At 51.8% G+C, this 27,508-nt stretch overlaps 13 protein-coding genes across 13 annotated transcripts; 5 read left to right on the top strand and 8 right to left on the bottom strand.

Moving 5' to 3' along the window:
• Window positions 1-119: 119 nt before the first annotated feature.
• SNOG_13212 (hypothetical protein) lies at window positions 120-2,251 on the top strand (the record flags this gene model as incomplete). The annotated part of the gene is made up of 4 exons (XM_001803372.1): window positions 120-294; window positions 556-582; window positions 748-1,600; window positions 2,089-2,251. 4 exons carry the CDS (start codon window positions 120-122, stop codon window positions 2,249-2,251), a joined length of 1,218 nt encoding a protein of 405 aa, XP_001803424.1.
• Window positions 2,252-3,106: 855 nt separating this feature from the next.
• SNOG_13211 (hypothetical protein) lies at window positions 3,107-4,069 on the top strand (the record flags this gene model as incomplete). Its single annotated transcript, XM_001803371.1, has 1 exon — window positions 3,107-4,069. One exon carries the CDS (start codon window positions 3,107-3,109, stop codon window positions 4,067-4,069), a length of 963 nt encoding a protein of 320 aa, XP_001803423.1.
• Window positions 4,070-4,229: 160 nt separating this feature from the next.
• SNOG_13210 (hypothetical protein) lies at window positions 4,230-5,554 on the bottom strand (the record flags this gene model as incomplete). Its single annotated transcript, XM_001803370.1, has 4 exons — window positions 4,230-4,872; window positions 4,924-5,026; window positions 5,077-5,236; window positions 5,291-5,554. 4 exons carry the CDS (start codon window positions 5,552-5,554, stop codon window positions 4,230-4,232), a joined length of 1,170 nt encoding a protein of 389 aa, XP_001803422.1.
• A 1,435-nt stretch (window positions 5,555-6,989) lies between these two features.
• On the top strand, window positions 6,990-7,602 carry SNOG_13209 (hypothetical protein; the record flags this gene model as incomplete). Its single annotated transcript, XM_001803369.1, has 2 exons — window positions 6,990-7,428; window positions 7,559-7,602. The coding sequence occupies 2 exons, from the start codon at window positions 6,990-6,992 to the stop codon at window positions 7,600-7,602; spliced, it is 483 nt and encodes a 160-aa protein (XP_001803421.1).
• Window positions 7,603-8,490: 888 nt separating this feature from the next.
• On the bottom strand, window positions 8,491-9,112 carry SNOG_13208 (hypothetical protein; the record flags this gene model as incomplete). Its single annotated transcript, XM_001803368.1, has 2 exons — window positions 8,491-8,738; window positions 8,788-9,112. The coding sequence occupies 2 exons, from the start codon at window positions 9,110-9,112 to the stop codon at window positions 8,491-8,493; spliced, it is 573 nt and encodes a 190-aa protein (XP_001803420.1).
• Window positions 9,113-10,871: 1,759 nt separating this feature from the next.
• Window positions 10,872-12,329, top strand: SNOG_13207 (hypothetical protein; the record flags this gene model as incomplete). Its single annotated transcript, XM_001803367.1, has 4 exons — window positions 10,872-11,489; window positions 11,543-11,581; window positions 11,631-11,933; window positions 12,258-12,329. 4 exons carry the CDS (start codon window positions 10,872-10,874, stop codon window positions 12,327-12,329), a joined length of 1,032 nt encoding a protein of 343 aa, XP_001803419.1.
• A 66-nt stretch (window positions 12,330-12,395) lies between these two features.
• On the bottom strand, window positions 12,396-12,690 carry SNOG_13206 (hypothetical protein; the record flags this gene model as incomplete). Its single annotated transcript, XM_001803366.1, has 2 exons — window positions 12,396-12,498; window positions 12,548-12,690. The coding sequence occupies 2 exons, from the start codon at window positions 12,688-12,690 to the stop codon at window positions 12,396-12,398; spliced, it is 246 nt and encodes an 81-aa protein (XP_001803418.1).
• Window positions 12,691-12,714: 24 nt separating this feature from the next.
• Window positions 12,715-13,215, bottom strand: SNOG_13205 (hypothetical protein; the record flags this gene model as incomplete). Its single annotated transcript, XM_001803365.1, has 2 exons — window positions 12,715-12,943; window positions 12,989-13,215. 2 exons carry the CDS (start codon window positions 13,213-13,215, stop codon window positions 12,715-12,717), a joined length of 456 nt encoding a protein of 151 aa, XP_001803417.1.
• A 1,180-nt stretch (window positions 13,216-14,395) lies between these two features.
• SNOG_13204 (hypothetical protein) lies at window positions 14,396-15,587 on the bottom strand (the record flags this gene model as incomplete). Its single annotated transcript, XM_001803364.1, has 2 exons — window positions 14,396-14,452; window positions 14,535-15,587. The coding sequence occupies 2 exons, from the start codon at window positions 15,585-15,587 to the stop codon at window positions 14,396-14,398; spliced, it is 1,110 nt and encodes a 369-aa protein (XP_001803416.1).
• Window positions 15,588-16,830: 1,243 nt separating this feature from the next.
• Window positions 16,831-21,567, bottom strand: SNOG_13203 (hypothetical protein; the record flags this gene model as incomplete). The annotated part of the gene is made up of 4 exons (XM_001803363.1): window positions 16,831-16,932; window positions 16,988-20,721; window positions 20,842-21,106; window positions 21,214-21,567. The coding sequence occupies 4 exons, from the start codon at window positions 21,565-21,567 to the stop codon at window positions 16,831-16,833; spliced, it is 4,455 nt and encodes a 1,484-aa protein (XP_001803415.1).
• Window positions 21,568-22,528: 961 nt separating this feature from the next.
• Window positions 22,529-23,196, top strand: SNOG_13202 (hypothetical protein; the record flags this gene model as incomplete). The annotated part of the gene is made up of 2 exons (XM_001803362.1): window positions 22,529-23,173; window positions 23,194-23,196. 2 exons carry the CDS (start codon window positions 22,529-22,531, stop codon window positions 23,194-23,196), a joined length of 648 nt encoding a protein of 215 aa, XP_001803414.1.
• Window positions 23,197-23,765: 569 nt separating this feature from the next.
• On the bottom strand, window positions 23,766-24,692 carry SNOG_13201 (hypothetical protein; the record flags this gene model as incomplete). Its single annotated transcript, XM_001803361.1, has 1 exon — window positions 23,766-24,692. One exon carries the CDS (start codon window positions 24,690-24,692, stop codon window positions 23,766-23,768), a length of 927 nt encoding a protein of 308 aa, XP_001803413.1.
• A 940-nt stretch (window positions 24,693-25,632) lies between these two features.
• On the bottom strand, window positions 25,633-26,620 carry SNOG_13200 (hypothetical protein; the record flags this gene model as incomplete). The annotated part of the gene is made up of 5 exons (XM_001803360.1): window positions 25,633-25,769; window positions 25,841-25,945; window positions 26,005-26,190; window positions 26,260-26,338; window positions 26,420-26,620. 5 exons carry the CDS (start codon window positions 26,618-26,620, stop codon window positions 25,633-25,635), a joined length of 708 nt encoding a protein of 235 aa, XP_001803412.1.
• Window positions 26,621-27,508: the final 888 nt, after the last annotated feature.

Genomic DNA, 27,508 nt, shown 5'->3' with positions numbered 1-27,508 from the left:
ACGTACTTAATGTGTATTGGTGCGCGCGTTGGTACAGAATCCTTATAGATCCTGCGAATCTATGCCATTGTTCGCTGGTCTTAAACAGACTTGTCTTGAAGCATCACACATCCTTCATCATGGCGCCCGCTGAGCCCAACGCAAAACCATTTGAGGTGCAAGGCGAGCTTCCCGTATTTGCGGAAGAACGTAAAGGATGGAAAGGTTACGTGGAGTGGGAGAGATATCCCGAGAAGAAAAAGCAGGCCGCTGAAGTTTTGGCGAGATACGATTTTCCTGTCGTCAGTAAAAACACTGCGATAAAACACTACATGCATCTCTGACTCTCGAGAAACAGCCGCCTGAGTTTCAATTGACACCATTACCTGACACTAATCCAATCCTGGAGGGAGTACGATGGAAGTACGCGCATTGCCTCATGTGTTATAATGCCCTTTACTGATCCTATAAAGATACTACCATTACGCCATGGGTCCGACCCTCAGCAACATGCCGGATATCTCCTGGAAGTATGTGCTCAAGGAGAAGAGCGAGGATATGATCCATGTTCTGCAGTTCCCGTACAATGGCGAACCGCAAAGGGTGAGTACGCATCTGTACAATACTCAACCAGCTGCTAATTAGTTTCCAGAAACGACTAGTCGAGGCATGTGCCCATCTTAACTTCACTCTACTTCTACTGACGACAACAGACTGAAATTACACCAAACAAGGATCACTTCGTCCGAAATCACGGCGGGATTCCAGAGATCGACCCTGAAGAGTACTTCTTCGAAGTCGAAGGTCTCGTGAACAAGCCAATGAAACTCACACTCAAAGACCTTCAAGATGAGAGTAGATTCCCCCGAATGTCGACCGCAGTCACACTCCAGTGCAGTGGCACACGCCGTATTGAGCAGATTCATGACTATCCTGGTGACGGAGACGAGCTGATCAACGCGCCCTGGGGAGAAGGCGCGATCGGAACCGCTCGCTACGTCGGTGTGAGCTTGAAGAAGGTCATCAAGTACTGTGGCGGCCTGAAAGAAGAGGGCAAGAACATTGAGTTCTTTGGTGCTGACTCGTACTTCAAGAAGGGGCAAATCTATAACTATGCAGTCAGTGTACCGACGCACAAGATGAAAGTAAACGAGGTAATGCTTGCATGGGAAATGAATGGCGAGCCGCTTCCAGCGATTCACGGAGCACCCCTTCGCGTCGTAGTCATGGGCTATATTGGTGCTCGGAGTTGCAAGTGGCTCACGCGGATCAACGTTATTCGCGACCCATCCATGGCTCCTGTCCAGATGAAAGAATACATCTACTACACACCTCAGATCGGCAAGCACAACGCCACATACAGCAATGGATTCAGTATCCAAACGATGCCCGTCGCAAGCGCCATCATGACACCAGTCGATAAGGACGTGATAATACACGATGGAAAGATCAAAATGACCGGGTGGGCGTATAGTGGTAGCGGGTGGCCTGAGCGAGTCGAAGTCAGCAACGATGGCGGAGGTGTCTGGTATGAGGTGCCATACGATCAACTCAGCAAGAAGTACTTCCATGCTTGGCGCACCTGGGAAATCGACATTCCGGTGGATGCGGAAGGATGGCTGTAAGTCTTAAAATCCGCCACGTTGCGAGACAGGAGTTCTGACGAGTGTGCAGCGAATTTTGCGTGCGATGCTGGGACAATGCTCTGAATGTAAGTGTTCTTTAGCCAACTTCGAGGGTGTTTCGCATGGATCCCGAACATGCAGGAGCACAACCTCTGCGTGAGCACTGCGCCACCCGCATAAACGTACCTCAGTCTGCTCAGAACGCAGGAGGCTTCTGGAAGAAATATCCCGCTAACTATACCGACAGACGCAACCGACATATGTTCGATCTGCATGGTGCGCATCACCTCTCTGGTTCTAAGCCATTCGCGCTAACACTGAAACAGGAACTGGGATCTCCACGTAACTTCCTCATGCCAGTAAGTGATTCCGCATCTCGCCTGCTATATACCTCAGCTAATGTCTTTATCTAGTCGAATCAAAATGTATGCACTTCCCGAGAGAGATTGGAGTTGCAAGTGTGCTAACACCCGAATAGCTACAGTGTGAACCGAAGCAAGCCTCAGACGGCTAAACGCCTCAAGATGTACGAAGACCATGGAACCGACTTTCTGCCTCTGACTAGGCCGGCGCCGTTTGATCTTGAGACAGAAGAGGAGTACCTTGAGGAGATGAAGAAGCGTGAAGGCCGTGACCCGGTCGAGTAGATAGCAGCACCAGTAGTCGTGTTGCAGTCACGTGCTATCGAAATTAATAAACGTTTAGATCTGGATTCCCAAGTACTTTTGCTCTTTGATACATTTTTCCTTTTCCACGCAAGTTGGTAGCATCAATGTTTGACATTATCAAGGGCCAGGTCGTGCCTCGCTGTGGTTGTCCTCATCGTCGCTCGGCTGTTTGGTGTGCTTTTATCCGCCACTGCACTCGGCGCGAGAACCAACTCTGGTCATCTCCCATGGCTTACTGATGGATTTTTATCTCGACAGTACTGGTCTCTCGTATGAAGAGCCTTCTTTGGTCCATGAAAAGGCGAGTCCACATCGTTTTGCAATGTGTCCCACGTCGGCACTGCATGTACTACCCTGGCACGTCAATGCGGGTAATATCTCACGCGCTACAAGCGATGGAACAATACTTTCAGCTGTGGTCCATGCGATCGATTTCCCCGGATTCTCGTCATCAATGCATTCAATGCAACATGATGAATTAATTTGCCAGAATATTGAAGGACGCCACCATTGGGCGTAGGTGTGTGCGCAGGCACATGGAGGTTCGACCGAAATGCTGGTATGTAGGGACTCATATGAAAACATGATGCACTAGTGGCACTAGACACCAAGTCGGGGATTCAGAAGGTGTTCGCGGCTGAACATTGTGCATGTGAGCTGACGGCAATGAGACGCATGGAATATGCAGTCGTTGCTTGTCGCATCCAATTCTTGATCTTTAACATGGCCATTACGCTTCAGATCAATTGCCATACTTTTGCCAGATCTTTGCCCAATTTAACATCAACACGACACAGAAAGAACACATTGAAGACCTTACCCACACTCGCAACCATGACCAGGTATCTCACGGCCGCTCTGTTTCTTCTCATATCATCATCAGCTGCCTTCCCATTGCAGCATGAGAAGTCAGAAGACCTGAGCAAGCGTCAAGCAATACCCGACCAATTCGGAAATACCGGGAGCAAGCCTACATCCTTCCCGACTATCCATTCTCAACCCTTGCCAAGCGTGACATCGACGGTAGCCATGCCCAGGATATCGAACCTTTCCGCTGTATGGACGAGTGCAACTACCGCAATTTCTGCAGTGGGAAGCACAATCTCAATCTCGTCGCAACATGCTACGTCGATCGCACAACAAACGCCTTACAATCCCTCGCCAACATCATCGCCAACGCCTTCCCCGTCTGGCTCAAGCCCCTGGCTCCAACTTCACGGGACCAAACCCCCTCCGCTCTCATCTCGAGCTAGCATCGCTGGCATCACAGTGGGTTCTGCAGTTTTCGTCGCCCTCATCATCGGCCTTCTCCTGTTCCTACGCCACCGCAGAAAAGCACGCGAGATCATAGAGATCACCACACCTCACATCAAACCTTCCAAGCCATACGGAGTACACTACAACGCTAAGATCGCCCGCTCGCGAAGCTGGAAATTGAAACAAGAGGAGATTAGTGGTAGCTCAGTGTCGTCGTGGGGATCACTAGGTAAGAACAAGTTGATCCACACGTACAATTCGCCTGTGAGTCCGAGCGTATATTCGCGGCATACGAAGTACGCCTCGGCGATGATGTCTGGAAATTTCGATGGCTGGCCGGACGCGCGATCGCAAAGGGTGTTTACTGGGACACCGAGTCAGTTGTTGAATGCGCCAATGCCTTTGTTTGTGGATGGGACGAAGAAGATAGAGAAAGATGGTGCTGCAGGAGACGTCAGACGGCCAAAGCCAGTGGTACTAGCCGGCGTAAAGCCATCCGACAGGCCGAACGGACAGGTTCATGGTCTGGGTCTACGCTAAGTGTTCTACGAAATTGTTTGGATAATTCTTGCTTAGATGTCGATTTTTGGGACCTCTATTAGATAGAACCCCTGCACTAGGTAGAACTCGTATAAATTACTTTTTCACAATTTCTAAGCTCCTCGTACTCCACTGAGCTATCTACCAGACCATCAGCAGATCATCGGCGGTTGTTGCCGTTGTATGCGAGTCGGTTAACGGAACCCTTAGGATCGGTGACAACATCCAGAGTAGCCAATTCAAACAACCTTGCCTTAACCGCCGCAGCACTCATTGGGCCTTCGAGCGCACGAATGTATGAGATCAGACCTGCTACATGAGGAGAAGCCATCGATGTACCAGTCTGCCGTGCCGAGCCAGTGTCACTTAGGTAAGATGCGGAGGTGACATTCGTACCAGCAGCGAAGATGTCAACCTCAGGGCCGTAGTTCGAACCTCCGGGACCGCCGTGTCGCTTGTTGGTTATCTCGATATTTCCGACGCAAATTATCTCTGGTGAACGACAAGGCGAATATTCGGCTGCAGGCGACTCTGCGTTACCGGAAGACGTGACGGCAAGGACGCCTTTATTCCATGCCGCGGTGATAGCTGCATCCCATGTCGTCGAAGCTGTGGAGCCGAGGGACATGTTGATGACGGCAGTGTTCTGGCGACCCTTGGAGACAATGTCGTTCACAGTCCAGTCGAAACCAGCGAACACGGCCGATGCCGAACCTGTGGAACCCTGAATCACCTTGACAGCGATGATATTCGTCTTCTTAGCGACGCCATAGGTCTTTCCACCAGCGGAACCAGCGACATGACTAAAGTGTGTAAGAAGGCATGTATGGATATGACCAGAGAGCTGCACTTACGTTCCATGTCCATCATCATCGGCGGCCTGGCTGCCTGACGAGGTGTTGATCCCCCAAGTTGCTCGTCCTTCAAAGTCAGCGTGGCTGACGCGAACACCAGAGTCTTGCAAATAGTTAGTGGACATTCCCGAACGTGAAATATCTCAAACTTACCCATTATGTAGGTGAACGTGCCATCGCCCGCACTGTCATCGTAGACATAAGAAGAAGCTCCTGGTGTCCGGGAAGAGATGCTACCAAGACCCCACGGTGCGTTTTCTTGAGTCACGATTGCGTGGGTCCTCATGATGAAATCTTGCTCAACGTCAAGTACCTTGAGGTTGTTAACGTTGCACCCTCGCGATGGTCATGGTACAGATGAGCTTACTTCTGGCATCGCCTTCAGCTCCTCGATGGTCGCTTCGTCGAAGGATCCGGCATAGGCCTTGAAATCGCCGAAGCCGAACTCGCGTTCGACAGGAGAACCACTTGTTCCATCTTCACCTCGTCGAGCAAGGTTGCGCGCGTATATGCTGCGAACCTTGTTGTGGTGCGCGGCGATGGATGCAACGTCAGTGTCGGGCTTCAACTGTATTATGTATTTTCCAGGAATGACCTCCTTGGGGGGGGTGAGATTCAACAGGGGCAGCATTGAGGAATGGCGCAGCGGCGACAGCCAAAGCGGCAATGCGGGTAAAGAACTGCATCGTGACGAAAAACGAATGTCGTGCGGAAATCGAAGTCGATTTGCCTACAGACAGAGTGCTAGGCCGTCTACTTTACTTATGCCAGTCGCGCTCACGCGTCGCATTGTGTAAAGAAATCACGTCTTCACGCATCTCTTGTCGTTTCTTAACTTCTGCCTCCTTAGGCATGGACCCCATAAACACAGCTGCCATAACAGGCAATTCGCTAGGGAATTAATTGATATCTACCGAGTCATGGAGCATCGACCGGGGTAAATTTAGATGCAATAACCACATCCCTGATTCACCGGGTCTGGCTTCCCGTTTTCAGCGCCTCAGCCGTCGCTCCGACTTCAAACACGGACAATTTGGCCTCGTATCTGATGGAAATGTCGGGTCTCGAACTCGCCTCCGCACAAGTGGAATTGGAGCGGTCAATGCCGTCGACGATGGCATCAAAAGGGAAGGTTCAAAATGGCGATGATTGGGCGAAGCCCAGGAAACGCAACACATGCGATCGTCGTGGCTCGTGTTGGGGCATTGCCTGTGTTTGCGCTCTCCGCACCTCTACATGTCCTTCCCCGTAATTTGTCTCATGCGATCCTCGGCAGCGGCCCGGAACGATTCATCTCGAAATGATCTTGAGGAGAAACGCAATTCTGTAATGGAGTAGCGATCTGATGGGCAGCATTCGTGACCATGAGACGAATCTGCACCAGTGCGCGGCTAACGTGAATTGGTCTCGGTCGTTACCGGCGGGACTGGGCGGCGGCCGATTGTCGCACGAAGGTCTAAGAATTCGTGCGTTCCCACAAACGCCTTTCGTTGTGCTTTCTTTATGTTACCAGAGGCGCACCCGGGCTGCTTAAGGGGTGAGTACGTCTTATACAACACGAGCAGACTTGCTGTGGTCGGCACCTGACTGAACTTTTCTGTCGCAAGCACGACACAAAGTCTTCTCAGCCCTGCAGTCCATGATTTCAGGCACATCGATGCGGAGACACCAACGTCATCTCTCATGCTGAACTTATAAAGTAACGAGAACCATACAATACGCTTAATGCTAATGACGGCATAGCATGGCGTGACAGATGCATTGACTGAACATCAGCAAACAGGACATCTAATCCCAGCAGACGGAAGGTAATTGAGGATAAGTTGCCTATTCTCCCTGTAGTAGATCGACGAGTGAGAACGGGGCGATTGCGCTTTCTTTGGCATGTTCTCACCTGCACAACGCGACTGCAGTCGCTTTCCTTCAAGCTTTCCATGTCAAATGCCCTCCAATTTTATGGAGCAGGCATGCGCAATGCCATTGCAGAGCGCACTAAGTGACGCATCACCAACAATTTAGGGTTTGTCTTTCACGTTACTACATTACTACTGCTTGCTCTCGCTTCCATGGCTCACCTCAGCACCATCTTCAACCATGCTTTCTGTGTCGCCCTTGGCCCTCTCTACTCTTGCAAATCCACGATTGTTGCACGTCCATCGAAGTCGAAGGCTCAGTACATACGAGTGCGTAAGCACAGTGCGGCCCCAGAAGCGGTATATCAACTCGTCGAAAGAGCCGAAGATCATCATGGGCGGAAGCTCGAGTTGTACAAGAGGATGCACAATACTGCTCTTGACCAAGGGGACGAGGAGCTGAAGGAGCACATTGCGGTGACTCAGCGAAAGCATCGCAAGCAAAACTACGACATGGACGAGGAGGGGGCAATGATCGAACAGGCCGTCAAGGAAACCAAGGGGCAGATCAAGCAACGCAGAGAGTCGACTAAAGCTGTTTCGAATGATCGTACCGTCACGACCTCCACAAGAACGGAGACTAGACGACATTGTAGAGTGGACAGTGTCGCGCCCACCACTGTTGATGAAGACCGATCCGCTCTGACGGCTCGCGTGGAGTCTTTGTGGCGTCATCTAGAACCTACAAGTCGCACAGTTGAAAGATCTACACATAGCACTAGTCCACACCATCGTCGGACTTCCAAAGCTAGAAAAGACGACCTAAACCAAGACTCACTACGATAAGCCGCGTCGGAACTAGCAAATGGCAATGCATCCTTTGTCGATAGCGACCCTATGTCACCACAGTCACCCTTACTAGGCGATACACTCCCGCAGTGCACCATCAAAACGACTAACACGAAACATGCGGAAAAATGCGTTGAGCGACGCGAAGCCTCTCATGGTGAATGTGCACAAGAGACGTGGACCAGTCCGTTCCGGCAGCCGCAGATGGGTATACCGCAGTCGAAGCATTTGGTATCTGGCGCAGAATATATCACTACAAGCCGTTCGGATATCCTCGATGGATTGGAGGCAGTGTAATTACTGTCAGGGCCTGATAGACCGAGGCGGGGAAGAATAACCGTGTGTATTGACAAGGCTTTGCAGAAATTTGTAACGATGGAGCAACAGTCCTAAGAGTATGCATAGTTTGATGCATTACAATTATTCCTATCAATGGGGTGGTAAGAGTCTCGTCACTAAATGCGTCATTCGTTTCTATCCATTCTATTCCATGCCCCAACGGTTGCCTTGCTTCGATCCTAGGTGCGGTTCAACGGTAGATCAAGACCTCTACGCTAAGATCAACGTGTCGTAGGCGAGTCGTTTCTCTTTTCTTCAGGGTGAAATCGGTTGACATGGTACGCCCTAGCCTGCCATTGCACCTGTCCGGCTTCCCAATACATTCTCCACTTTTCACTGGTTCCAAGATATACCAAGGCATCCCAAGGGACTTCATCATTATCGAGTCTGGCAAGAAAGAATGTAAAGTTAGCAGGTGTCTCATCCAAAAAGAAATGGCGTCGGAAAAGTAGGGTCGGTGACCTTCCTTCGTTGGGGAGGAAAATCAACTTACTGTATAGAAGTTAGCAAACTGGTAGTAAAAGTATTATTTGTAGGTACTACTCACCTCCCACACGCCCATGTACTGATACATATTCTCAGGGTTCTTTTGTTCTGTGTTTCCGTTTTGAGAGATGGACGCGTGCTTCAATTTGAAGATGCTCATGCGAATAAGCTCTGGGCTGTCTGCCATGTTGGGAAAAAAATCGTCTCGGAGCCACCCAACAAAGTCATCGCGGACCGCCTCAGATGTCTGCCAAAAGGCCATTTGGAAGAATTGGATATCTCGAATGTCTGGCCATGTCAGTACATGGGTAGAATAGGCCTGAGAGCATTAACTTACGACCACGCCAACCTTCACCATACCACGTCTCTTGACGCTCGTACATCCGTGTTTCGATCTTTGCGCTCAGGGGAAGCTTTTCGCTCGTTGTAGATATGTGTGATTCGGCTGCTTTTGCGTCTGTGCCTTCTGGTAGTTCGTATCGTGTTATGTATTGCCCTTCAATGCTTGCCATATCTGGGAACACGTTTTCCTCCATTTTTGACGCACTGTACGCAGTACCGCCAAGTTTCGCAACTACCCTAGGAACGTGTGTCTCCAGGTACCATTTGGAGGCATCGGGGTTGTCGTCCAAGTCAACGATTGAGCAGGCAATCATCGACATGATTGCCCGGCAAAATTTGGGAGCAGGTTAACAGCGAGGATCGGATTTGAAGAAAACTGCCCAGCGTTCGGATTTATGGATAGAAGATACGAAGACAGAGTTCGCCAAACATGGTTCGAGACGAGGAACATGCAGGCCAGCAACCGATTGGGGATCGCAAATAAATAGCCCAGGCGTGTTCGTCCAAAGGCTCAATTGCCATCAAGGAACATCCACGAGCCGGTCCTTTTGCTTTGAGAAGGATCCATACGAGTAACGCCGTGAGTAGAAATGTCTACCCGCCGATCCCCAACCCCTACAACGCTCTTGCAAGTTCGGCTCCGAGCGGGCGGAGGTATTCCCAATATAACCAAGTCCAAACGGTTGTATCTGCATTACATGGTCATTTCCAATAGCATTGGTCATTCCATAGTTCCCCAGCATAGTATTACGACCCATCGAGAGCGCGCTTTTTGACTTTTGTGTCGCGGAGAATTTAGATTTTGTAAGAGTTAGTTGTGTGGGGCGCAAAGTAAGAGCCAGTATAAAATAGGAAATCTTATGGCCATAACTAACCGATACTATCCCGAGATGTAGGTAGCACGAAGCAGTCACGAGCGCATTTCCTCAGCACCCCGATGAACATGGGGATCTCACCGCCTTCCGGTCCTATGCGGCGTCCTTCAAGTTTCGACCTAGGAATCATTGTTCCGCATGCTCGACGCTTCAGACGACAAGACCGGAGACCCCGATGTTCGCAAATGCTTACAGCCCAATTTTTCCAGCAATTAATACTACCATATCTTTGATTTCAATTGTAGCCAACGGAGCAGTACTGATCGAGAGTGTCGATGATGAGAAAAGGATCGCCCAAGGCTGTAAGGCAGGAGAGCGTACGTCGAAGATCGCTTGAAAGCTGCAGGAGCGGAATGCATGGATACGCATTGCGACCAAGCTGCTGAAGACAGCGCATCTCCTATATTGCGGCGGAGTCGCTTGCCACGACACAAAATCTGTGAGGTCCGCCGTTGGACTTGCGGAGGTATCTCCGAGAGCTGAGTAGGTAACCAAGTCAGCGGAGACGCCTCGCGACTTATGCATAGACACTGCATCAAGCTGAATGTCCGCGGTCGTCAAAATTGAAGATCCTGCGGGAGAAAATGCCGGTACATGTGGGAACAGTGCCAAGGAGTGATCCGCGAGCCCGGTCCTTCACGTTCACGAGACTAGCCTTTTTCTGCAATTACTCCAGAGTTTACGGACCTTTAGATATGCGAGCCGTTGCTGTACGTTACCTGCCCCACGAGCCGCGCGGGCGTGGGTATCTTCTTTTGGTCGTTAACAACATACCAACCCCAGAGGAGTCCAAGCAACATAAAAATTGGTCACTTACAGTGGACAAGAAATCTAATCGGCCCGCAGAAGGCACAGCGTGGAGGCCATGCTCAACGAATCAGCACCTCCGTAATATTTTGACAAGACTGACTTAGAACACGCATTTTGTGGATGATGTACCATACTACACATGACATGCAGCCTGGAGAACATGACCGAGATCTTAAGTATCCAGCCTCGCAAGAATGCCCCACGAACATAAGACGGCGCTAGCCAATCATGACCTCGGGAGCCAAGATCCACCCCACCTAAGAGTAGGCTATCTCCCCCTCGACGCGGCAAGGTGTTCGGCAGAACAGTCCTTCTATTTAGTTTTTATATGACCACTAAGAACTTTGTTATTATCTCTCAAGCTTGTTTGTGTGAATCCAGTCCCTATTCCACCATGGCAGCATATCCCATCTCGACTACAGCAATTGTGAGCGATGCCCCGAAGGATGGTCACGTTCAATGGCGCAAAGAGAAGGTTCAGATCAGGGAGCCACTCGAGGATGAAGTCCTCGTCCGGATTGTCGCGTCTGGGATATGTCACACTGATGTTGCCATGTCCATGGTGCCAGCAGAAACGCCAGGCTTCGCGCCTTACCCAAAAGTCATGGGACATGAAGGCGCGGGCATTGTAGAAAGAACTGGCAGCGGTATTACTCATGTCAAGGCTGGGGACAAGGTGCTTCTGAGCTTCGACTTCTGCGGCGACAATGGTTGCCGCGGCTGTCGAGACGAGACACCTGGGTATTGCGGCCAATTCGCCCCCAAGAATCTGCTCAATGTTCCTGAGATTTATCAGGTCGGAGAGGGGAAGACATCTGGAGGCGGACTATTCTTTGGCCAGTCGAGTTTCTCGCATCTGGCGCTTGTCAAGGGAACGTCGACACTGAACGTGACTGGACTGGTGAAGGACGAGAAGGAACTTCAGCTGTTTAGTCCCATGGGCTGCGGATTTCAGACGGGTGCAGGCGCTATCACTGAGCTGGCAGATATTGGCGAGCGTGACGAGGTTGCCGTATGCATTTACAGCGAACCGTTGTAGTTGCATTTGCTGATCATCGATCACAGATTTTCGGAATGGGTGGCGTTGGCTTAGCTGCAGTCATGGTGAGCCTGATGTCTCTGCCCCGCATACTCAGCTAATTTCCAACTCCAGGCGGCGAAGATCCGAGGCGCGAAAACCATCATTGCTGTTGATAGGGTTGAGTCGCGGTTGCAACTTGCAAAGGAGCTGGGAGCGACGCATGTAATTGACACATCGAACTTTCCATCTTTGACTGTCGATTTGGCCAAGGCAATTAGGGACATTGCGCCGCAAGGCACGAATGCGAGCTTCGACATGACAGGTGTGATCCCGATTATTGATGCTGGCCTACAGTCGCTGCGCCCGAAAGGCGAGATGGTACTCATTGGTATCGTTGATGGTAAGATGAGTGTGGACATGGGTGCGATGCTTGCGGTAGGTCTCTCATTGCGATAATGCGTCGATACTAACCTCTGTTAGAACGGGATCGCAATTCGCGGATGTGTCGAGGGCAACGCATTGCCATCCAAGGTAGAGTCATTCAATAGCCCACGGGGTTGTAGGAAATACTGATAGAATTCTTCGCAGTTTGTACCACAAATGATTGAGTGGTACCGTCAAGGGAAATTGTAAGCAAAACTACACGATGCGAAAAATGCAATAATTAATAAGACCACAGCCCAATCGACAAACTAATAAAGACATATGCTGTAAGTGGTAAACCTCTTGATTATGCTTATATGGACTAACTTCTTGCAGTCCGATGATTTTGAGAAGGCGTTGAGCGACATGCACAGCGGTGCTACTGTCAAACCGATCTTGCTGTGGTAAGTTGGCTATAGACAAAGGCAAAAATCGGCCAATGCCTAGTTCCTATAGCATATACAAGACATGTGATCATTTCTTCCCCCGACCATATTTCTGGCGTATGGCCGCCAATGAAGCTAGGTCCTGCGAGTCCCTGAAATCGGACTGGCCGCTATTCACGTGCTCAACGACGCTCGCAAAAAGTATCAGTACAGAGAGATTAAGTTTTACTAGTGACTTACCACTCCTCATCATCTCTCATGAGCCCTTCCAAGGTATCGCGAGACATGTAGATATTGTCCAGGATCACCCCATGCGTCTTATTACACCGAAAGTGGTTTCGATACCTGTTGATTGCATTTTCGTGTGGATCCATCCAGGACATTTTGAAGGAGACAACATGGCTTTTCTACTTGAGCTGTTCAAAATTGGGGTGCATCTTGTTCATTGCATCGCCAAATCTTATGACGCGATCCAGGGCGTCGGCATGATCGTTGTCAAGTGTGATGTTGATGCGAACAGCGACCTTGTATTGCACGCCGACCATCAACGTCAGGAGGGCCGAAAATTCTTTGGTGTAGGACTTCAATTTGTCTTCTTTGAGAGACAGTTTGATCTTGCGAACAAGGCTGAGTAGCCTGTGGCCACTTTACCAAGGGTCTGGTATCTGGAGCAGAGCTTGCCCGAGATGGCGACGCTGCTCGAGTACGTTTCCGCCAATCTTGAAAGTGGTCACCTGGTAGCAGAACAGTCCAAGCTCAAAGAGAGTTGGTTTGCCGACATATTGAACATCCTGGGAGTGTGCAGGCGTTGCGGAACGGCGCTTCGACTGCTCTGGTGTAGCTTTGCCATACTTTGCGACCCCTTCGACCTTGTAGATGCCTTCTTTGATGATGTGCGTATACAACATATCCCTTAACTCTTGAGGAAATGCTCGTTGCATCCTTTGGCAGAGCGACATGCACTGTGATGATAAAATCGGATGCAGATAGGCCTCCAGGCTCTTCTCAAGCATTCTGCGCTGGTCAATCAACTCCATGCATTGAGCTTCTTCATATTTGGGATCCGTTGTTGGACGGTTGATATCGTTTCCCGACAACCTTTGATATTTTAGGCATCCTTCTGGAGCCCTTCAGCCCCTTCTCTGTTGGCGGAGGTGAGTCATCAGAGACTATCTGTACACCAGGTGCCGCAAGAAGTCGTGCGCGCTCTGTTCAAGTTCAACCTGCTATTAGAGAGCGGCTATTATTTTATTCAGTATATAAGTCTAAATAGACTCAGTAGGTCATTTGCACGTACTACATTTCTAGATAAGAAGGTGAAGTAAACCAGGTTGAAATTTTCCTTATAAGAGATTGAGAGCTTTCGGACCGAGCGCGCACGAATTCTTACGTCACCTGGTGTGCACGAAACTTCGCACCAAACAGTGCCCTATGAATGTATGCAGTGCTTATTATCATGTGATTCATAAAATTCGTAGTTTCGTAGTCGTTGGTGAAGTGTTGATGCAGTGTTCGTCAACTTGACATGCAGAGTTGATAGACCGAGCTAGGGTCCAATAGAATGGACTCTCTCGCTGCGGTTGTCCGATCTTGCTGACCAAGGCAATGTCCCTACTATCAACTACCAGTTCTTTCTTGGGCCCAAAGAGCATGCTGTATACCAGATCTCTTAACTTCGGGGGAAGCTTTGCCTGCATCTTTTGACAGATCTCAAGGCACAGGGGAGCCGCGTAGGCAGTAATGTAGTCGTCCACGTCGTCTATCAGTTTGAGCATCAACCCTTCTCCCGATATCTGAGCTTTTTCAAACGCGGTGAACTCGTTCTTGACGGTGTTCGCAAGAGGCCGTTTCCAACTCCACGGCTTTGTTCGCGCGGTACACAGCGCGACGCGCTAGCAGTCAACCTACCACGCGTCATTACATGACGTTACTGCTTCACGGGCAGGCACGCAAAAGCATGTGCATATCAGGAGTTTTACTGTTTCGAGGATATATGTTAGGCCCGCACTTTGCGCTCCTTGGTGCAGGATGGCCCAGTTTCGTGGAAACAGCCATGGAGCCTTCCCTCTGTGTCTTCTGTTGTCACCATCATGCCCAATTATGGACACCGCACCCGCCTCGATGCTTGAACATACACAGGAAAGCCTACAAGCATCCACTGGTCACTAAATTCAAAGCTGTGTCGATTAGCAAATGCTATTTCACATCGCAACCACGAGTTGCTTACCTTCATCTCCGCCCTCGCCATTTCCTTCCAAGCTTCCACACTGAAAGTCTCCATCTCAACCTCATGTCCCTCAAGCAGAGCGGAAAAAGCGACCGTGACGTGATGTCCATCTTTAAGCAGAGCATCCAACATCGGAAAGACGAGACTAGCACGCTTCATGACAGCCCCAAGATTATAATCAGGGTAGTGGGTCTGGTATAGCAGTTCGATGTCAGTCTTCATCACGACTTTGATGTGCGTACCGTTCCGCAAGCGGAATGACGGCGCCATTTCCAGTGCAGCTTTGAGCGCTTTTCTGTCGTCGTCCCAGAAAAAGATGTTGCTGCGGAAGATTCTTAGTCCTACTACGATATGGTTGACCGGAGACTTCGTATTGCGGTCGCGACCGACGCCCCAGCAGTTCGTCTGTAACAAGTCACGTATGCCCTCGAGGCCATTGACACGGAATGTCGTACACCGATACCACGATGTAGCCATCTCCTTGCGGGTAGTGGAGTCGGCAAATTCAGGGTCGAAGAGATGGCCATACTCCTTGAGACAGGCTTGTTGCATCAACTCAGTGGTCATCTGGGACGACATGTCTGGGTCTCGGTGGCACTTCGTAGTGATGACATTAGGTTCCGATGCGTCTAACACGAATTTATATATCATGTCGCGTAGTTCGCGGGGCAGGTATTGTTGCATGGCGAGACAGACGGTCAGACACCGAGGAGCAATAACATGGGTTACGATGTGGGCGTTGACTGCAGTATCTAGGCGAGAAAGTCCGCTTCGGAGCCTTTGACGTTCTGCCGTTGAAACGGTGCCTGGATGCCCTATGTACTGGTGTGCTAGTCGGCGTAGGATGTTCTTGAGACATCCGATCTTGCGGATGGTGCTGGTTGACTGTGAGTTATACCACGCAGGCAGTCTGTGGAAGCCATACCTCTGAAAGTAATCGCGATTGAAGCCTTTGGTCGGCGCAGGTTCGGAGGAGAAGCTGCTTTGGACCAGTTCCATGATGGGCAACTTCCTCTCGTTCAGGGACGTCGCATCGAGTTGCGTTCCCGCCATATGTATGGTAGTGTGGATTTCGATTTTCAGTGCGGGCAGTTTGTGTGACAGAAAACGCGGCATAGCGCAAACGCGATATCACGTGCGGCCGCGCCATACTGGGACCCTGGAGTGAAGGGACACTGGAGTGAAAGGACCCCTATATGATACTTTTACATCTGTATAGCGAAGTTAACACTATGACGGTGTTTAAATTACTTGAAGAAGTATTCAAGCAGCAGAAAGGGCAAGACAGCAAGCAAGAGAGCAGACATGGGAACAAGACACGAGGGCAATCACGAGAACAAGGTACAAGAGCAAAGGGCACCGCAGTATAGATGCGATACAACAGGCAGTTAATGAATGGAAGATATCGACGTCCTGCACACCTTTCTATGCCACAAGCCACGCGAACGCCAATATAGTCAATAAGAAATGTAACGGGTTGGACTTTGAGTTTTCACATGGTTGCAGTACCACATTTCAAGACCCCCTTCCAGTGTACATCTGTCCTCTAAACCAGACGTTTTCACGCCTTCTTTATCCTATTCTACTTGACCCATTTCTACACCCGAGCCTTACCCATTCCAAAGACCCGCCGCAATTACCATCTCTCATCCACCGTCCCTCGAAGCCACGCCGTCTCACATTGCTCAGCACCTCCGTCACCAATCTCCTCCGAAACAAAATCGAACCACCCCACCTGTTCAACTTGCACTTCCCCTGCTGCTAACTAAGCTTGGTTCCATGATTCTAATCGTACTTCCACTCAGCAAGCAGCATCGGAAACAATACTTTTCCGGTTCAGTCGTGCTCTCGCGTCTCACGTCACGGGCGCAACTCCACCAACACTCTTCGAGGTCGCGTAAGGAAACTCCCGGTCGCTACACTACATGGGAGTATGGAAAGGATATTCGAACAGTACATGCGTGCGTACAGATGAGACACTAGAAGGCGAAGGTGTGGGATTGCATCACTAGGTTGATTTAAGTATAGCAAGCGGAGTTGCGGAACAAAAGGGTAGTGAGTGGTAAGCGCTGCAGGGAGCGAATTTGACGTGCATTAGCATCACCCTCGCCACGCGCCACCTTCACTCCCACAAAAATAAAAATATTCTTCAAGAACTCTCCCACCTCCTGGGGTATAAATATGATATGATATCGTATGTGGGTATATCGACAATGAACAACAAACGGCACAAGCACTTCTCCGATCCATCCACCCCCTTACATCACATCCTCATCCATCATTGCAGCAGCGCCCACTAGTCCTGCTCAGTAAGTCTCTGCGCCGTCCTGGAGCTCTCGGCAATAGCATCGTTATTAAGCTCGCTGAGCTGGTTAAGTGTTTCCGTCATGGCGGCCAACTGCTACACTGTATCAGCTTCCATTCATTCTCATTCATCAAAACATCACACTCACAGTAGCGACTACATCCGTCTGCACGCCATTCGGCTTCGGGCCCTGGGCGCCAGACTCAGCATGCTCGTCCTCTTCCTCGTCTTCTTCGGCGAGGGTGTTGATATCGCGCTTCTCGCCGAGCGTGGCAGCGGCGCGCGCGACGCGGTCGCCAGCGGCGATGATGGCTTCCAGGCGGTCAATTTTGTCGAAGAGTGCGGCGTTTTCTTTTTCGAGGGGCTCCACGCGGGCGAGGTGCTTTCTAACCACCTCGCCTTTCATGGTCTCGATGCGGTCTTCGGCGTCTTGAGCGGAGGCGAGGGCTTCGTCGCGCTCGGTCTCGATGCGCTCTAGTTCCTGCTTAAGGGTCTGGACTTCTTGCTGGTTCGCTTCAGACTCTGCCACTCCTTTCACGGCTCGAGAGGACTCGTCCTGGAGAGCTTCGATTGCCTGTTGCAAGCGCTTGACCTCCTGGGCATGAGCATCTGCCTCGGCAACGGCCTTGTCGTGTCGTGCCTGCAGGTCCTGATAGAAGGTCTGTTGCTCCGTATCGCCTTGCTTGAGGGACTCAACCTCAGCGACATGGCTAGCTTGTGCAGCCTCCAACCTCGCGACGAGAGCGTCGTACTTCTTCTGCAGCTGTTGAACAGCATCAGACTGGCTGCTTTCCATACCAAGCATGAGCTCGGATATGGCCTCCTCGTGAGCCTGTTCCATCTGAGCTTTCTGCTCGGCCAAGTCTTTGTATGACTTTTGAAGAGTCTCAAGTTGTTCTTGCAATGCTTGCACGTCGTTGGAGTGTCTGGCCTTGAATTCTTCCTTTAGCAGTTGGAGAGCATCTCCATGCTCTTGATCGATCTGAGCGAACTTTTGCTGCAACTCATTGTACTTGGACTGTAGTTCTGCCACCGCTTGATCGTGTTGCTCCTTCAAATCTTGCTTCAAGAGCGCCACGGCGGCTTCATGCTCGGCCTCGGCAGCGGCGTTCTGGGCAAGAAGAGCCTCGTACTTCTTGGTAACCTCGCTAAGAGTGGTGGAGCCGGCCTCCTCCTTCGTGTCCAACTCGCTTCGCAGGGTATCGATCTCAGCGTGCAACTCCTTCTTAAGGGCTGCCAGCTCACTGAGGGCTGACTGCTTATCAGATAACGCGGCCGCCTTCTCCTGCTCCAACCTGTCCGTGTCGGCTTGCACGACGTCGAGTAAAGATGCATACTTTTGCTCGATTTCGGCTCTTTGAGCCTCAAGCGCCCTGTTGTGAGCTTCCTGCACAGCCAAGTGATCGGCTATCGCAGTAGCGTGCGTTTTCTCAAGCTCAGAGAATTGCTGTGACACAGCATCTCGTTGGGCATGCAGATTGTCCAACTCGTTCTTGTGGGAGCCTTCCAAGGCGTTCTTCTCGTCGAGCAGGGCGTCATGTTTGGACTGCAACTCACCCAGCAGCTTTTTGGCTTCACTGCTGCTGTCCTGCTTCAACGCATCGATAGCACGAGAGTGTGCGTCTTCGGCGCTAGTCTTTTCCTGCAACAAAGCATCATGGCGAGCTTGAAGGTCGGCAATGATGGATTTGGACATGGCGTGTGCCTCGTCCGCCGCATTCTTCTCTTCTAGGAGGGTGTCGTACTTGGTTTGTATCTCCGCTAACAGCTTCTTTGAGGCGCTGTCAGATTCTTGCTTGAGGGCGTCGATCGCACGGGCATGCGCGTCTTCTGCGGAGGTCTTCTCCTCGAGGAGTGAGTCGTGACGGGCTTGCAGGTCTGTGATGATAGTCTGTGACTTGGCGTGCGCTTCTTCAGCCGTGATCTTATCCTCGGCTAGAGCGTCTAGCTGTGCCTGAAGCTCTTTCGCCGCAGCGGCATCCTTTGTTAAAGCGTCAATTTGGGCGTGAAACTCGGCCATTTCCTGTAGTGATTTCATGTGCGCTTCTTCCAAGGCGGCCTTGTCTTCTGCAAGCTGCTTGTGCTTGGCCAGCGCATCGGCGAGGTCTTGCGAAGCAGAGCCGGAGTTTGCCTGCAATTCCGACAGCTCCTTCTGCAGTATCTGGAGCTCTTCGGTGCGCTCCGCGGAGAATTTTTCATACTGTGCGAGGGCAGCGTTCTTCTCTTCCACCAAAGAGTCGTACTCGGCTTGGAGCTTACTCAGGCGGTCGTTTGCGTCGCGTTCCAACTCGGCTCGGATCGCCTCGACTTCGGCGTCGTGTTCATCTCCTAGAGAACGCACAGTCTGCTGTTGCTTCTCAAGTGCCGCTTCTAAATCGGCTTTGTGCGAATCAGCCTGCTTAGTCGCTTCGTTGAGCTCTGCACGGAGCTTTGCAAGTTCAGACGCCTGCTGCGAGCTCTCCTGTTGAGACACCTGCTCGAGCGTGGTGATGGTCTTGCGAAGGCCCTCGGCCTCCTCTCTCAGCTGTTCGAGCTCAGTCGCATCGGCGCTCAGCTGGTCATTCATTGCATCCAGCTGCTGCGCAAGTTCGTCGTTCTCGTCCGTCTTGACCTTGATTGCAGCGTCATGTGCCTGTTTCAGCTCCTCAATTTGCTTGTGCAGCTCCTGTGCGAGGTTGGCACCATCAGTCTCGCCCTGCTGGAGCTTCATGATCTGTTCTTGGAGTCCGTCGATCGACTTGACGTGGCTCGAAACTTCCTCCTCTTTGGCGCGCAAATCGTCCTCTGCTCGTTTTTGCAACTCTTCCACATTCTTTGCGAGCTCCTCCGCATGCGCACGGCGCGCAGCTTCTAGTTCCTCGCTTGCTTCTTCGGCGCGCTTCTGCACATTAGACAGATCCTCCTGAAGTTGTTCACGGACCTGAAGGTGGGAGGCGATGATTTCGTCCTTGGCCCTCAGCTCGTCGGTATGATCTTGCTGTATTGACAGGACTCGAGACTGTAGCTCCTCGACCAACGCCGACGACTCGGATGATTTGGCCGCCAGTGATTGCTCGGCATCTTGCAGAGCCTTGCTGTGATCTCCCCGGAGCTCTTCCAGAGTGGTCGTGAGCTCATCGATCTTGTCGTCGCGGGACTTCAGCTCGGACGTCGAAGTCTCTTCGAGGGCGGATAGCCTCGCTTGGACATCCTCGAGAGATTTCCTAGCGGTGTCGAGCTCCTGAGTAAGGGTATCGCGCTCCTTTCTAAGGGACGCCATCTCCTTGGTGAGCGCTGCAATCTCGGCTGCCTGCTCGACGAGCTTCTTCTTCTCGGCATCCCACTGCTGGCCCTGGCGTTCCAGCTCATCGTTGAGATCATCCAGCACCTGCTGGAGTTCGGCAGCCTTGGTCGCCTCGGCCTGCTTCTCCTCCTCCAGCTTCTGGCTCTGCTCTTCCAACTGCTTCGTTTCGCGCGCAAACTTTGTGTTCATCTCATCGACGAGCGTGGTCTGTGCTGCGTCGCCTCCCGCGGACTCGGAGACGCCCGCAATGGCCTTGTCCTTTTCGGCTATGGAGGCCTGCGCATCTGCCAGCTGCTTCTTGAGCTTCGCCTTCTCGGTTTGCAGGTTGTCGACTTCGCGGCTGAGGTCGTCGCATTGCTCCTGCAGCTGCTCTCGGAGATTTGTCTCCTTGAAGAAGTCCTGCATGATCTGTGCGCTCCGTCGCTTCGTCTCCACATCCATCTCTGCGGGCCCGCTGGGTGCCGTGTCCGGGCGCTGCATCTCCTCTCCCAGCTTTGCGAGGGCGGCTTTTGCGGGTGCGAGGGCGCTTCGTCTGTTCTCGGCTTCGGCATCGGACGCGGCCTTGTCCTTGAGGGGGCCATTGCGGGAGGGGACGTGAACGGGGCTGGACCTGTAGTTGTGTTAGCATTTCTCTTGTATGAGATCACGTGTTTGGCTTACAGCTCAGTGTCAGTGTCCTGGGTTGTCGAGGCCGGCGCTGGAGGTGGTGCTGCACTGACAGACGCCTTCTTTGCGTGTCCAATTGGTGTTTTTGCTGCTGCTCCAATGGCGGCTCTTGTAGTGGTTGTCGATGGGCGTGTCCCTGTCGTCCTCGTGGAAGAGGCAAGCGACGCTCGTGGTGTTGCGCGAGTTGTCGATGCTTCCGCAGCTGGCCGTGTAGTCAGGGGTCGTTTTGCAGCAGTCGTGGTGGATGGGGCAATGGACTGTCGCGATGTGGCTTTTCCAGGCGAGGATCGTGTTGCGGCGGTGGCTGTTCCTGCAGTCCTGCGCACTGCTGTCGTCTTCCTGTTCTCGTCTCCTGAAGTCACAGACGACAGCTCGGGCTCAGCATCAGAGGCCGTGGCCCGAGAGCTTATCCCTGTTCGTCTGACTGCTGCACCTGCCACTGGACGCGTCGGCGGCTTGTTCAGGCTCGATCCGACGGCGCTGACGCGTGACGTTGAGGTGGTCGAGGGTCTCGATGCGGTTGTGGAAGCTCGCGCGGTGCTCGTTGTTGACGACACAGTCGGCCGACGAGCACCAACCGCAGCCGTGGTGCCGGTGGTGGTGGTAGGGCGGCGAGGGGGTACCGTGTCTTTGCCGGCCGAGGCGCCAGCATTGGAAGCCATCTTGCGGCGGACTGATGATGCAGGCGTTGAGGGCGCGGGCAACTTTTTTGGCAGCGGACTCTGAGGAGCAGCGCTGGCCCTGGCTTCGCTGTCGCTAGCGGGGGTGGGGACGGCCATGGCTGATCATTTCAGGGGTTACTGTCTATCTCATGCAGTTCGGTGCACACGGCGGTATACGCGGAATGCAACAAGACCAGACAGTTACTTCATGCGATGCTCTGAGGCTGTTCGCGGTTCCGTAGAATTTTTCCAACTGCTAGCTCGTGCCGTTCAGCCCGTATGTAGCGATGTATTGTGCAGACGCAATAGATTATGGTTGGGGACATGGAATCGATGCTGCTGCTGTCCTTGCTGGCTGCTGGCATATATTTACTTCAAGCTTCGCGCTGCAGTCGCACCTGTCTCATGCATGCGCGATGATGTGGGGGAGCTCGCAGAAAGGGTCCAACGACGCGCCCGTGACGGCAAACGACAGCACACCTCCGCTGCATCCCACCCTCCACTCAGCCATTGACAGGGCTACACGTCGAACATGTCTAAGACGCGTCGCTCTACGAGAAACATGGCTTCACGTCGACTGCAGACCCGCGCGTTGCCTGCGAATCCTACATGACGTCTGGCTCACCACTCACCCACCCATAAGACACCACTACCTATACCAGACGGCCCCGCAGCTGTCGCAGCCTTCGCAATGCCTTTGGCGTACGCCGCTTGGCATGGCGAGTGGACCGCCATCCAGCCATGCAGCTCTCGGTCCGGCCTGTCAGGCGTACGTCTCCACGTGTTGCCACATGGTTGCAGCTTTCAATGGCTTCAACAGATTTCCTAATCGGGTAATATTGTAAAGATCCCAGTACGAGACGCGTACAGTGGACCTATCCGGTTCAATTGGCAAACTTATCATCTTAAAGTCTATCGTAGTGCAAGGCTACTACTAGGCAGCACAAGAGCTAAGAGTTACTCGAATGCTGCACAGGGGCTAGTTCCTCGTAGAGCGTATGACATCACATTCGATGTTTCAATACAAAGACCGCAACATTTCAATAAGTATCAAAGTGGCGTAAAAAACACCTGCAAAATGGTCTACAACCCCGACCTAACCGCCTCAAAAGAGCTCATCACAGGCATCCTCATCGCCAACCTCACCCCCTTCCAACTCGACACCATCCAGGAGAAATTCGGCATCGGCGCAAACATGTGCAACCCCAACGCATCCGAGCAACTCTTCATCCACGACAAGCGCTCGTGGTCGAACCACTCCCATCTCGCCATGTTCCGCGCCATGCCCGACGTCGCCGCCCTGATCGTCATCGACGCGCGCTCCGCCGCCGACGGATCAGCCTGGTACATCGACTCGCAGGCGACGCAAGAAGACGTCGACAACGGGGACGCCGAAAACACAAACACCCTACAAAAGCTGCGCATGAATCTCGAAGATGTTGTGATATCGTATACAAACTACATTATTGCAAACACGTCGATTCGCGAGGACATGGACGAAGTCGATATCCCCCTTCCCACTCCTGAGCACTTCGACCAGACAGAGGCTTTCACCACGGGCTTCGATTACATCGCTGACCGCTACATAAATCCCACATGGGTCACGGCCACGCCCGACGAACTGGAGTCCTCCACCGATCCCGCGGACCTGGATAAATTCAGCCCGCGCCCGGATATCGTCTATCGTCTGAATCCCGAGGCGGCGAGAGATGCGGGCGTGAAAGTGAGTTGGACTTTTGGAAGTGAGGCGGTGGACGTGACCATGCCGGATGGGACGGTGCTGAAGTTTCCACAGGGGAGTAAGGTGTTGCAGTGTGAGTATGATCCCGAGACAGCGGTGCCGCGGTATGTGAGGCCCGAGGGGAGTTTGTGAGGAGCGGCGATGCGTAAAGGCAATAATAGTCTATTTGACCAAAAGCAGCATGTGTGTCTCGCAAGAGTTTGGTAGTTTTGGAGAGTGTAAGATTTCAGCGCGTATAGATGTGCGTAAGGCCTCTACTCCCACTAACCCGCGATAACACCGAGTGTTTGTTGCGATGAGATGAATGTATTCCACGTTGCGGCTATGCTGATTTCCACTTTGCGATATCAATTGCTCATGCATGCTGCATGGTCAGCGTCGAGCATTCCTCCTCCCTGCCCATTCTTCACAGCTCCCCTCATGACCAGACAGCGGGCTCAGTACTGCTGGCTCTGTCCTACTGTATCAATCCTCCCAGCTCAGTCCTGCTCCGCCGTCTCAGGTGCAAGCCGGTACTGCCAAGTATCGCCATACTTATCGAAGTACTACAATCTCGTCAGCACCAGCCACTTACTCAAGCATCAGTGACTAGCACCTTCTGCAGCTCGTCCTCCATCTCCTTAGAACTCGTCTCGCTCTCGCCCACGGGGAACACATATCGAAAGTCCTGCGCATGGATGATCGAGAAGCGACTCTCGTCCCCGTTCTTCGCCGCCGAACGCGCGTAGCTCGGATTCAAAATGACGGTAACCTCGTGTCCGGCGATCTTGAGGCGATGGAGGGATGCGACGACGCTGCGGACGACGCGTCGGAACGAGCGCGCGATCTGGGGCTGCGTCCTGCCACTGGCTTCGACGAACACAGTGATGCCGGTGTTCTTGGGCAGTTCGAGTAGTGACCCCAGGCTCTTCATGGCGAGGTCGCAGCCTTTGACGTCGCCAAGATTCAGCGTGACGCCAACGCCTTTCATGGTCGCCGTGAGATCGAGGCCATGGAGCGATGCGTACTCCTCAACCGCCTGGGCGAGCAGACCATGGCGGTGACGGAAGTCGAAGCGCACACCCCTACTATTCAACTCTTGTACAATATCGCCGTGCATGATCGATCCGGTGAAGTCCGCGTCGAAGCAGTGCGTGTGAGGCGAGGTGCCGTTGACGAGCTTGACTTTCTTGTCCGGACCGTGGAAGAAGGTCGCGTTTTTCTCCGTGATGAGGTCGTTGTAGACCATGTTTCGCAGCTCACGGGGGAGCTCCATGACCTTCTCGCAGAAGGAGAGACACTGGCGCTTGGCTTGGACGGTGACTTGCTCCTCAAACTTCTCCTCAGCGGATTTGAGCCGAGAGCCTGTCTCGCGCAATGCACGCTTGTGGCCGATGGCCGTGTCGCTTCCTTGAGTCTTCTTCTGTGCAGCAGTCTGACCCTTCGTCGCCTTCTCTATTACGTAAACCTTTTTGCGGAAGTTGTTTTTGAGGGTTTCAACCTCCTTGTGAGCTCTAATCATGCAGCAGTCAGTATTGCTGATTCATTATAACGCACGGGGCTGGTAATACTTACTTTTGAGTCTCCAAAAACCAGCGTCTCCCAAGAGGAGCAACTGCCCTGAGCGACGGAGGCTGTGAGTGAGTCATGTTTGTCAGTGCTTGCAGTGAATTGATTAACAACAGATGTGCGGTGTGAAGTGCTGTATGCGAATTGGCCGTTGGCAGATATGGGTGGGGGAGGTTGGAGGCTGACTTAAACTTGGGGTCACGTCAGCGGTAAGAGTGAGGATAGTGTGGGGTGAGCGTGAGCGAGTGAGGAAGGAGCAGTCTGACGTGTCGCGTGTGCACGTGACCTTCCATTTGCTCACCACTATGGATCAACACAATTTTCACGCTCCATGACGATACGGACGGTTGTGCAAACACAGTTCGTGCAATTGATAAGTTCTACAGCGTCGTGACTGGATCATGTTGTCACTTCCGCATCCCTTCAATGGAGCAAAATTCGAAGTGACTCGGCGAGGCAGAGAACGCTAAGTCATCAAAATGAATCAAGGCTACTAAACACTGAAAACTGGATGAGATGGAATATACAACGCTGTGAAACTCTCCACCGGCAGGCAGCAATCCTCCAATTGTCAATTCTTGATGACTTGCATCACTGTCTCCTGGGAATGATTGCGATCCTTCCGTCATCCAACACGCGCCGTGGTTTGTCCGGATCGTCTAACAGCTTACAAGCACTGCCAAACAACGCGATTGAATCCGCATTGTGATCTGGAGCCTTTGGGTCCCAACCATGCAACCCTGTAGTATCAGGACCCTTTCGAGCCAGATCTCCCGCCCACTTCCATCCGTATGCGGGTCGCGGTGTAGAAAAAAATGGCAGGAAAGGTACGAGGGTAGTTCCAGGAACAGTGACCTGCAAGGAACCTCTGTCAGCGCTGTTCATGTAATCGCTTATGGTATGCGGTAGCGTACATCGAGAGTGCCTTCAAAATTTTCCCATTCGTTATTGATAAACTTTTGTTCTTCCCATACGGACCTGCCATGCGTCATCTCATGTAGAAGTACCTTGTCGAGTAGCGAGAAAGCATCTAGGTCGAAAAGTCAGGTTACGTACTGCATACAGTATTACACGTTCGGAAAGCTGCATTAGAGGACTCACCTATCTGTCTGAACCACTGGTTTCCCTCGACTTTTTTGATAATGTACCTCCCAATGTTGGACCTCTTGACATCGTTGCTCAATTTGTATTCCTTGTTCTTGATCCCTACACATCATCGTCCTCGTCAGAACACAACATTGCAAAGCTCTGCATAGCAAACTTACAATCGATGAACCAAGGGCAGATTTGTATCTGAGTAGGTCTGTCTTCATAGTTGTACACGACCTCTCTTTGTTCCTCATCCCACTCCTCACTTTCCCATTGGGCGTTGTAAGTCACCGCAAGAGCGACGGTTTCCATGAGTCCATCATGACAAGTCTTTTTCTTATACAACACATGTGTGTTTGTCGCTATATGAGATAGGTTGATTAGCACTAGAAGGCTGGGAATAGGGCCAGTGGTCACATCATCTGGCTTACACGTGTCGTAGTAGAGTTTCCGTCGGAGGCTGTCCCTTCTGCCTCGGTCCTCGTAGCGAGAGTCGTCGCAATATATTATCTGTAGGAAACACGATCAGTACAAGAACTTCAATCGCATTGTACAGTCTGATACTCAGAAGCGGCAGGTGTCCGAACGTACGATATCATGCTGGTCAAGCGGTCCAGTAGTCTCCGTTCGGTAATATTCAATGATGTTATCGAAGATGCGTAGTACTTTGCTCATCTTACCCCTGTCATTTGGATCTTGGCCATCCTTTGGTAGAAATAGATGACGTATCAGATCTACTGTGTGTTCGTCGTACGGGTCCTGGTTGAGGCGCCGCACCGCCGAGTCAGCCATGCTGAAGGCGTTTGTCATCGCATCGCGGACAAGTCTGTCGACCCCTTTAGTGGTACAGGATGCATCTATCTGGAATGATAAAACGACAACGGGTAGTAAGAGAAGCGATGCTAGGAAAGCGTTGTGAAAGAACATAATGAAGAACGCGATAATGCTCAACAGCGTATACTCTGGGATTAGACATTGATTTATTCAATCTCTGATATTGAACATGTGTGAATGTGGCACGAATTTCCTGGGATTGTTTCATTAGCATATTACCCATGGTATGGTTCTGGGGCGCAAGCTCATAAGACACTGCCCCAGTGTTGCATGCATACCTCAAGTTTGGACCCGTAGACACAGCGCTTCGTTCGGCCCTAATTGTTTCGAAGCATACAACTTGCAGAGCGGCGAGGTCGCGAGTCTGACATGATTCACTGGACGAGGGTTCCGTGATTGGGCCAATCGCCGCAGGTTTACGGCACAGCTACACCCGAGGCGCAGCATTTGCGCCGTTTCATGGAACAGGAGCGAAAGTGAGATAAACCTGGCATGAACATAGTCCCCGAAGCAGCCTCGCGGTCAAAACGTTGTCATGAGGCACAGAACCATGAGTTACATCGCAGCAACGCGCCACCAAATGAGAAGACCTAGCCCTCAATCGCAAACTCGACTTCGGGTTGGTATGCTGTGGCACGGAGACAATTTAGATGAAGCAACGTCAATTATAGAAAGCATATTTTCATTCGTCGTAGAAGACGCGCAAACTATTGGTTGGGGCTATGCCAGGCTCTCTCGAATTGATGCCACACATAGGAACAAGGGAAAGAGGCTCTTGGTTCTTCCTTCCATTGATGCATAAGAGGGCTCACTGGTCGCGATTGTCGAGAACAACAAGAACGGGAA

This window comes from Parastagonospora nodorum (assembly GCF_000146915.1).
Source record: "Parastagonospora nodorum SN15 chromosome Unknown scaffold_25, whole genome shotgun sequence".
Classification (NCBI taxonomy): Eukaryota; Fungi; Ascomycota; class Dothideomycetes; order Pleosporales; family Phaeosphaeriaceae; genus Parastagonospora; species Parastagonospora nodorum.
Note: the sequence above shows the minus strand (reverse complement) of the source record. Positions and strands in the feature narration are given on the sequence as shown.